The sequence below is a fragment of the Caenorhabditis elegans genome, chromosome II (assembly GCF_000002985.6).
Source record: "Caenorhabditis elegans chromosome II".
NCBI lineage: Eukaryota > Metazoa > Nematoda > Chromadorea > Rhabditida > Rhabditidae > Caenorhabditis > Caenorhabditis elegans.
The window spans coordinates 14809364-14819076 of record NC_003280.10 but is presented as its reverse complement, the minus strand read 5'-3'; the positions used below and the strand labels follow the sequence as shown (position 1 = coordinate 14819076).

Sequence of the window (9713 nt, the reverse complement as noted above, 5' to 3'; positions counted from 1 at the left end):
TGTTGGCTAAGATTAATGGCCTTAAGCCTAGGCGTCATGTTTTTTAGACTTCAGTTCTTTCAAGCTCCTAGACTTTTCTAGACCTTCTTGGGCCAACCTTGACGTGCGCAAATTCGAAACATCGTCGATTTCTTATCTCACCTCTATATCGCTAGTCCTTTTTGAGTAAGTCTCAGTCACCTCTTGCGCCGCAACACTGGGCAGCACTGACAGAGATCGGTTTTCTTGAATTGTTTTCATATTTTGAATTGTTATTTTTCTAATTAGTCTGCAATTCGGTAGAACCTTGAGCTAAGCCTTTCCTTCCTAGATTATTTTTTAATTTGTGCATGCATTTTTTACTTCATGTTTCAAAAAATCATAATTTGTTAGATCATTTTTCAGTCTGTTAACAAATTTTAACAAACTTTTTGAACCTCTCTGAAACACCTATTATTTTCTGCGTTTCTTCATCCACCCACTCTCTTTCTCTCCGCTCCCCAACTAAACTCTAGTTGGTCTGTGAAAAGATGAATATCTATATCGAATCTTCCAGAACCGTCACAACAACTCGATGATTGTAGACTCGATAAGCTCATCGACGGCATCGACGTCCTCATCATCGCCGACGCGCGGTACGCCGATACGCAAATCACTGCAGTGCGCTGTTTGCGGGGACGTGGTGCGTGATTTTTCGGCCCCTTCAAATTAAAATATCGACTTTTAGGCTCTCGGAAAACACTACGGAGTGAACGCTTGCAACGGGTGCAAAGGATTTTTTAGGAGAAGCATTTGGAAAAATAGGACGTACGCGTGTAGACACGGTGGAAAATGTCTCGTGGCGAAAGGTAAATTGAGGAAAAAACGCTGTTTCTGGAAGGAGGTGGCCGAGTTTTATACTTGACGGCCACGTTTTTCTGATAATTCACGTGGTGTCAGGCTGTCTCATTACATTTTGATCTACAAAAAATACGGGAATTTTTTTCCCAAAAATATGTGACGTCAGCACGCTCTTAACCATAATCAGTTGAGAACTCTGCGTCTCTTTTCCCGCTTTTTCTGTAGATCAACGTAGATCAAGCCGAAATGAGACACTCTGACACCACGTAATATCAATTTCAGAAAAATACATGGATAAATCTTTAAAATTCTTATTAAATAATAGGTAAAATAGCGTAAAAACCGTAAAATATGGTACCCAGTCTCGACACGACAAATTTTTCTAAAAATGCAAAAGGGTGTGCGCCTTTAAAGAGTACTGTCATTTCAAATAATCGTTGCGGCTGGTTTTTCATCGATTTCTCATAATTTTTTCTCATGAAAAAAAATTATTTTTTATCGAATAATTGAGAAAAATCGATGGAAATTCCACTGCAACGAAAGTTTGAAACTACAGTGCTCTTTAAAGGCGCGCACCTTTTTTCATTCATCAAAAATTTTGTTAATTATTTAAAAAAAACTTAAATATATCAATAAAAACACTTCAATTTTCCTAATTCATGAGAAAAAGTATGAAAAATCGATGAAAATTCCACTTCAACAAAAGTTTGAAACTACAGTATTCTTTAAAGGCGCACACCTTTTTGCATTTAACAAAAATTCGTCGTGTCGAGACCAGGTACAGTAATTTTTTGGTGAAAATTGCAAAGCCAACCGACGAACGCGCTCCAATCGCAACTTGGCTATTTTCAGAACAACGAAACGCGTGCCGCTCATGCCGACTAACGCGATGCCTTGACGTCGGAATGAATCCACGCGCGGTACAAGGCGACACAGTAGAGGATCCCGAATGGGACGAAGAAGCCATGCCGGAAACTCTATCGATTAGCACACAAACCGACGCGTTAAAGGTGAAAAAGAAGTCGCACACGTCATTATTCACACTTGACATAAAAAAGGAGCAAATAATCGATAATCTACGTGCGATCTACGCGAGGACGGATCCCGAAGAGTTCTGGAAGCTGACCTACCCGGGCACCTATGATTTTCGTTACGCATTTCATAATACGAAAGTGGTCTCGCCACGAACTCCCCTGACGCCCACCGCCGAGAGAATCGCAACGTTGAATGACGTCGTCGCGGACTTTCGACGAGCTTTTGTACTATTTGTGGATATTCTAAAATCGATTGATCAGTTGAGAGATGTGCAGGAAGATGATAAAATGAAGATTGCAAAATCGAGATTCGCGGCGTTCTACTGGTGGTTGTGCTCCACGTGGAGTGCAAAAGCGGGCTGCAACGGTGTATGCTATTCCAATGGATCTTATCATCCGGCTTCGATCAGTGATATGCCAAAGTCCGAGGGAAAGCACGGAGTTCGAATTGAGTATGTCGAGTACGGGGAAATTTAGGAATTAACTGAGATTTATTTTTATTTTCAGCTATAGTGGTGTGTCACAGAAGAGCTTGGAGAATTTGGTGGAGCCGCTGAGACGTATGGAGCTGTCTGATGAGGAGAGGATCGTTGGAGCTGTGATGGTTATTTTAGCTGATCGTGAGTGAGACGTTCTCAAAATGAAATCTATATTTTTTATTTTTTTAGCTGTACCAAATGTTAGCACCAAAACTGAAAAGATTCTTGCTGAAGCTCGGGATTTCTACTTGGAGCTTCTGGGTTATTGCATCAAGCTGCCAGAGGAGCAGCAAGGCATCAGAGTATCAACTATGGTTCTTCTATTGGCATCTATAATGGTAGAAGACGAAAGCCAACTTTTATCTAATTCAAACTAATATTTCCAGGAATTGGTGCACTTAACTACCGACAACATTCAACTATCCGACGTACTCCATGTTATCGATCTGGGAGACTGGTCTCAAGAGCTTCGGGATCACCGATATAGACGACAATTTTGAACTGTGATTGTTCGCACTTTAACCACGTTGAATAAATTATTGAGCTTTACTTCAGGATCATTTCTTCTTATTCTGTGTACATTAAAAACAATAAAGATTTCTTTCTTGGAACGTAGACAGTTTATTGTCAACAATTAACAGCAACAAATTAGTTGGTTGGTTGAGCGCGTGGCTTTGGAGTTGTTCCCTCGCGGAATCCGTTTCTGAAAGAAAAAGGGCATTGTTAAAAGCATTTTTGAAGGCATATTTTTCAGAATCGAACAATTTTAGTTTGGAAAGGTTTTAGAAAACTATTATGCATTGAGAATTGCATGTTGAAATTCACTTACAGTCCAGTAACACAAAAAAAGCTAATTTAAAATTTCAATTTTGAGCTATATATTTTGCCAAATTGAATTTGAGTAACACACATGGAGCAGAAAGTAATAAGACAAATTAGACCGGTCGATAGTTTATTCTTCCAATTTTTTAAAAATATTTTCCAATTTAAATTTAAAAAATACCTGAAGCGAGCGTTGACGTCTCTCAGATGACGGGTGCGGCCGGTTCCGGTGGTGCGTCTGCGGATGGACTTGGCTCCCCAGTTGTAGGTTCTCTTCTTGGCATCTGGATATCCGCAGGAAGCGCAACGCTTCTTCTGGATATGGAACGATGACTTTCCGCAACGCTTGCAAAGCGTGTGAGACTTAACGTGCTTCTTTCCGAAAGCTTGAGTACCCTTAGTCATCTGAAAATAAAAATTACATTAAAGATTGGTCTTGAGAACGGTGAGAAGCGGAAATAACAAGAAAATCGATAAATTCACATAATTTTGTTAAGATCCGAGCATATTTCGAGCAATTAAAAATTTCGGGTCAATTCTATATAATCAGAAAGCCAAAATTCGACAAGTAAAAAACAAAACGAAATTGAAACGTCCCAGGACCTAATTTTTGACACAAAACTCAAAATTACTGGCAAAAATTAGAGAATTTTGGCATCACAGCAAGCGGATTGACTAATTTAATTTTTTATAACTGAAAATCACAAAAATTCGGTGAAAAAACGTCAAAAAACAGCAAAAATCGTGAAAAGAAACGTGAAAATTTTAGGATTCAGTGGAGAAGACTGCTTGAGACGAAAGATCGCTGCGAGACACAACAGAGAAAGTGCGCGCGCCTTTAAACAATAAGCGCGGTCATTCAAATATAAAAGAGATGCAGAGAGTGAAAAGTTTTCTTCTTTTCGTATATTTTCATTTTCTTTGCTGATCTTGTTAAAATAAGACTCTGAAATATTTACTTTTGGATCAAATTAATCTTATTCAATTTTTTTGAACATTTGTACTGGCTTTCTGTGCGTAAAACATATATTTTGAGCATAAAACCATTTTATTTTACTCATTTTTTTTTACTTTGCAATTTCAAAAAATACAAAGAAAGCAACAAAAAATCACAGGGAAAATCATAAGTAATATGCACAGGAAGTGAAGGTGAGCGACGACTAGATCGGCTGGAGATCAGTGCAAAATGAGATCAATATTTAAAAAAAGTGAATCAAAATCTAAAATTTCTGTCTAAAAAATAAAATAATTCAATTAAAAAATCAGTGATCCAGAATCATAGATTGCTCTGTTTCATTAAGAGACGCTGTTGTCTCCGAAAGTGCCATAGACGGACGATAGGCGTCGAACATCGCATTGTGACGTGGAGCCAAAAGCCACGTGGCGAGCACACTGAGCAGAAGCATTTCGCAGGTGATTATGAAGTTGCAGACGACTGAAAAATCATCGAGTTTTGCATTAGTTTTACAGTTTTTTCAGCTTACAATAAGCATTCTCTTGAGCATTTAGTAGCGGTCCGCAGGATATCAAATTAAATCTGAGCAACACGTTCTGGAAGATCATCGGCTGTTGTGCGGAGAAGAAGAGCAGCGATATATCCACGAGCCGGAACATTGACATGAAGCAGTAGGCGGAGAGCTTGTTCTGGAAGAAAAATTATTATTTTTTGTGCTAAAAATCAAGAATATTACCGAAGTAACCCTCGCCAATGTGTGTACTCCGAAGATCGCAAGCAGCAGTGAGCAAAGTGATGCCATATCCGAGTATCTAATGTATGGAGTAGCGTCCTCTCGCATTTCAGCGACGGCTACCACGTCTAGGAAGATGATGATGGATCGGACGATCGGAGCCTGGAGCACGCACCATTCCAGTCGTCGGATGTTCTTTCTGAAGTTCAATGAAATTTTATTTAATTTTTTCATAAAGTTAAATATTTTTTCGCGCAAAAACTCACTCTGTAGACCTCGCAGTCGGTAGTTTCGGAATAATACAGCAAAACGGCGGTGATCTGAAGTCGATCGGCCTGTCGTCGTACTGAAGGCACGTGGAAAACGATTCTCGGCCGCCGAATAGATGACGTGCAAGTGACACGATGACGAACAGGCACATGAGATAGTACAGGACACCGATGCATGTCAGAATGACGGCTGTCCTCGGAACGCACATAGCAATGAAGGAGCACGAGCATGCTACCTGGAAAAATTGGGAATTTAAATAGTGAAATTTTCAGAAATTTAAAAATCCCTCACCGGAAACACGGCGATCAGCCAGTAGAGTTTGTTCCGTCGTTTCTCTATTGACACGTACTTGTACACGTAAAACCAGTGAATTAGCGATAGGCAAAGTACAATGGTTGTTGAGAATGAGGCGATCGAGAGGAGCACTGTTTGAAATGGTTGGAGATCTGGAAAATTGGAAAAATTGGGTGAAATTTAAGGTTTTTCATTTTAAAATTAGAAAAATTAATGTTTAATTGAATAAAAATTCGAGTTGTTTCGGCGAAAATGTTCGAAACCAGTTGTTTTTCATTAAATTTTAATAAAATAAAAATTGTTTAAAATTTTTTTTAAAAATCAACTCGCAACAACACTCCGAAATAACGCTGTTACAGTAACCCGCAAACCTGCAGATCTTGTTAAAATGTTTTAAAAAAGTTTTTTTGTACAAAATTACCGCGCAAAGACAGTTTTCTGAACAAAATTTTGTATTTTCAAACAAATGATAATAGACAGAAATCTTTAAAAATGTGAAAAATTAACGACTTACGGCTTAAAAATTCTGGCGCGGACGGTGTGTCATGCCGATCCGAGCAATTTGAAGTGTCCTGTGGGAGCATCACAGATCCGATAAGATTCAGAACCGATCGCATCGCTCCGTGCTCCTTCGCCATTCTGAAAAAAAAAAGAAAATTACTTTTTCGAAAATTTTTAGGCGAAATTTCGATAAGAAAGTAGAAAAGGGAGGTTTAACTATGCGTGATAACTATGCAAAAATGCCGACCAAAAACTAGTTCTGCTGAAAATAAAAATTTCAGTGTCAATTCGCTATTTTAATACGATGACCGCGAGCGAATTTTTGATTGAAAGGGGCAAAAGTTGGGTCACTTGTGATAACAATTGATAATATTTAATATCAATCAAGAAGAAAAATTCGATAAGAAAAGAGAAGAATCTATGAATAATTTTATAAATATTAAGGTTTAAGGGTGTGTAAGGTGGAGAAAATGAAGAAACCGTTTTAAAAAATACATAAATGACTCACAAACGGCAAAGCAATGAGCAAATAATGGCTCGAAGGGGCACAAAAAATTGGGGAAAATTGTGCGAGTAAACGAAAAGGAATGTTTTGCATCAATTGTGACGAAGTGGTGAGGGGAATCAGGTGACAAAGGGCGGAAAAGTGCGGAAATTGGAATCGGGCAGAAATAATTTCAAAATAAGTTTAATAAATTTTCGATAAGCGGGAAAATGTTGTAAAACTTGGGCGGGCAGGTTTCTTTTTTTTCCTCCAAACTTTTGCCTCGCGATGGGGAAAAGATAAGGAAATTTCCCTTTAAAGAGGCGAAAAACTAGAAAGATTTGGCGGGGAGGTTGGATTATTTTAAATTGCTTTTCGGTTTGGTTTATTTTTTGGAATTTCACAGGAAAATTGGAAAAACCCACTTAAAATTCGCGAAATTCTGTCATTTTTGGCTCATAAATACGGCTCCCGGTATCGACACGACAACATTTTGTTAAGTGCGAAAAGGTGTGCGCCTTTAAAGAGTACTGTAATTCCAAACTTTCGTTGCTTCGTTTCTCTTTAAAAACTAAATTATATCAATTAATTTTCAAAAATCGTGAGAAAAAAAAGGAACGAAAGTTTGAAATTACAGTACCCATTAAAGGCACACACCTTTCTGCATACGACAAAAAATGTCGTGTCGAGACCGGTCTCCGTAATTTTTTTTGGCGAAAAATGGAAAATTTCGCGCCTGGGATAATATTAAAGGGATGATTAACTTTTTCGGGTAAAAACGCTGTCTTTTGTGGGATGTATTTCGGAATTTCGTGGGAAAATTGAAAAAAAAGCCACTTAATATGTAGCAGTGTTGCATCCCTCTAAAAGTGGAACGGTGATCGAATCGAGCGGGCGAACGGTGCGAGAGACTGTTGGAAAATTGGAGACGGCGAAAGAGAAAATACTGAAAAAGGGGAGAGAGAGAGAGTGTGAGAGATGCGGGTAGAATATACAGATGTTTAAGTATTGTATATGTGAGTCACACACACACACACAAACTGTATTTTGTGACATGTAGTTATAGAAACAACAAGTCAGAGAAAAAAAAGTTTTGAAACTCACCCCGATGACGTGTGAAATGGTGGTGTATCACTGAATAAACATTAACAAAACATTGGGTCTTTATAATACAAGCTGTGTCGATTTACGCAGCTAGTGTACTCCTCGAGGAGAAGTGCCCATTTGGGACATTTAAACTTCGCAGACTATTCCAGCAGACAGTGTATTTGTTTTCCACTTCTACGACTTTAAAGGAGGGCGCATTTATGCGAAATGGTCCCGCCACGCGCCCGAAAAATCAATGGATGGCGCGTGGCGGGACCATTTCGTTTAAATGCGCCCTCCTTTAAAGTTGTAGAAGTGGAAAAAATACACTGTAAGAAACTAATGAAAATGGAATATCGCAGCCCGACACAAGCGCTACAGTATTCTTTTAAAGAGTTACTGTAGTTTTCGCTAAGAGATATTTTGCGCGGCAGATATGTTGCACAATACGCATTTTCAGAATGTTGTATTCCCGGAATAGTACCACAAAAAAAGGAGACAAAAATGCAGAAATGTCAATATTTTTTCTTTAATATTCTACCTAATAAAACACTGACTAAAAACAAAAAAAATGTGTGTTTTTCCAATCGCAGAAATTGAGCTCTGAGCCTTGAAAAATAAAAAAGCGTATTACGCAAAAGTTGATACATCAACTAATGCGCATTACATATAGAAAATATATAGACACGCACACAAATATGGGAAAAAAGCGAAGAAGCAAAAAAAAGAGAGCGGTGGAGCACTGGGTGCCCTTCCGTCATTTCCTCTCTCCGACCCCATGTGTGTGAGCCCCTGGAAAAATTGCGGGAAAAAAATTGAGAAGAATTGTAAATAGCGGAGAGACGCAGAAATGGAACAAGTTAACTGCTCTCTCCGAGACGTGGTTAGGTTCCAAAGCAAATAGAGGAGAAACCTGATGTGGAGGAGACAAAATTAGTTGGGCAAATAATTTATCGAGGGAAAAAATGATTTTCTATTTTTTAACCTCCAAAAATGGCGGGAAATGTTTTTTTTTGGAAAATGCGACCAGGGAATCTTACAGCCAAAAATGCTCAATTTTACCTTCTTGAAAAATTTATTCACAACTCTTAAAATCTTCCCAAATGTGCTCTGAAATATCGACGAGTCAAGAGAATTCAAAATTCGTTGAGTAGAGTTCCCATGGTAGGCAGGCGCGGTTTCAGGGCCTAACGCCTGGCTGAAACTATTTTCTGCATTTTGGCGTGCATTTTCAAATTTTAAATTTTCTCATCTATTTGTTGAAAATCAAATTAAAATTGTGGCGAGAGGCAGGCGGAGGTCGCCTAAAGGTCAGGTAGGCAGGCGTTTTAACGCCTACATGGAGCCTATTTTCTAGTAAATTCATGATGTGGCAAAAGCCGACCTGTGCTCCATCTTGAATAGGATTATGTCAATATTAAATGTCTCGGATTACATTCAATATCAGTGAAGCCATGTATGGAAACCTTTCACCTGACGGAAAAAATAGGGATTCGAGGACCCAAAGAACATGTGCACATCGTGGTCTTTGCGACATGGCCGAATTTTCTACTTTCTAGGCCACATAGCATAACTGGGCCACTTATGTGAGCCCTCACAGAATTATGAAACTTCCGTTTAGAAAAATCATTTTTGTAAGTAGAGCCAAAAAACTCGGCCACTGAATTGTTCAAGGCTACATACATTGAATAGAGGCACAGTCCTCTATTAAATGATGCCTACCTATGCCTACCTCTCCGCATTCTGACGTAATCTCTCTGTAAAATTAGATTCGCCATTTATAATTTTGAGCGAAAAAATTAAAAATTCAATTTTTTCTACAAGCTGCATATTCTAATTCAATTTCAAAAAAGTTTCACAGAAAATTTTCAAAAATCAGTGCATTTTTAGTGTCTATTTGGAAACATTGTAGCAAATAAAACTTATTGAATTGGTGGTAAAAATGATTAAGTAGAGTTTCCAAGTAGGCGTTAAGACGCCTGCCTGCCTGACCTAAATGTGACTTCCGCCTGTCTCTCGCCTCATTACGCGCCTTATGCTAAAACATTAGTGAACTTTTTTTTTCATTATTTATCGATTTTTAACAAATTGATAACAAATTTGAAATTCGAAAATTCACGTCAAAATGCAGAAATGAGGCGGAAGGCGGGCAGGTTTCAGGCAGGCCCTGAAATCGAGAAAACATTAAGAATTCTGAAAGCTTCACCAAAAATCGGAATTAGGATTTTCATATATC

At 38.5% G+C, this 9713-nt stretch overlaps 3 protein-coding genes across 7 annotated transcripts; 1 reads left to right on the top strand and 2 right to left on the bottom strand.

The window, feature by feature from the left end:
* Positions 1 to 533: 533 nt before the first annotated feature.
* Positions 534 to 2941, top strand: nhr-61 (the record flags this gene model as incomplete). 4 transcript variants are annotated; one of them, NM_001027211.6, is made up of 6 exons in its annotated part: positions 534 to 661; positions 707 to 827; positions 1672 to 2314; positions 2361 to 2473; positions 2522 to 2670; positions 2719 to 2941. In NM_001027211.6, the coding sequence occupies 6 exons, from the start codon at positions 554 to 556 to the stop codon at positions 2830 to 2832; spliced, it is 1248 nt and encodes a 415-aa protein (NP_001022382.1). The 4 variants fall into 4 exon arrangements, with proteins under 4 accessions (NP_001022382.1, NP_001022381.1, NP_001293577.1 ...); NM_001027210.8 differs by having other exon boundaries at positions 536 to 661; positions 1672 to 2305; NM_001306648.3 differs by lacking the exons at positions 534 to 661; positions 707 to 827 and having other exon boundaries at positions 1725 to 2305; positions 2719 to 2832.
* rpl-37.1 (Ribosomal protein L37) lies at positions 2937 to 3559 on the bottom strand (the record flags this gene model as incomplete). Its single annotated transcript, NM_064671.9, has 2 exons — positions 2937 to 3035; positions 3336 to 3559. The coding sequence occupies 2 exons, from the start codon at positions 3557 to 3559 to the stop codon at positions 2981 to 2983; spliced, it is 279 nt and encodes a 92-aa protein (NP_497072.1). The 3' UTR covers positions 2937 to 2980.
* A 628-nt stretch (positions 3560 to 4187) lies between these two features.
* On the bottom strand, positions 4188 to 6541 carry osta-3 (Organic solute transporter alpha-like protein 3; the record flags this gene model as incomplete). Of its 2 annotated transcripts, NM_064670.7 has the most annotated exons (7): positions 4188 to 4589; positions 4639 to 4798; positions 4846 to 5041; positions 5109 to 5347; positions 5404 to 5558; positions 5921 to 6045; positions 6416 to 6541. In NM_064670.7, the coding sequence occupies 6 exons, from the start codon at positions 6042 to 6044 to the stop codon at positions 4417 to 4419; spliced, it is 1047 nt and encodes a 348-aa protein (NP_497071.1). The 2 variants fall into 2 exon arrangements, with proteins under 2 accessions (NP_497071.1, NP_001293580.1); NM_001306651.3 differs by lacking the exons at positions 5404 to 5558; positions 5921 to 6045; positions 6416 to 6541 and having other exon boundaries at positions 4417 to 4589; positions 5109 to 5320.
* Between the last annotated feature and the right edge of the window lie 3172 nt (positions 6542 to 9713).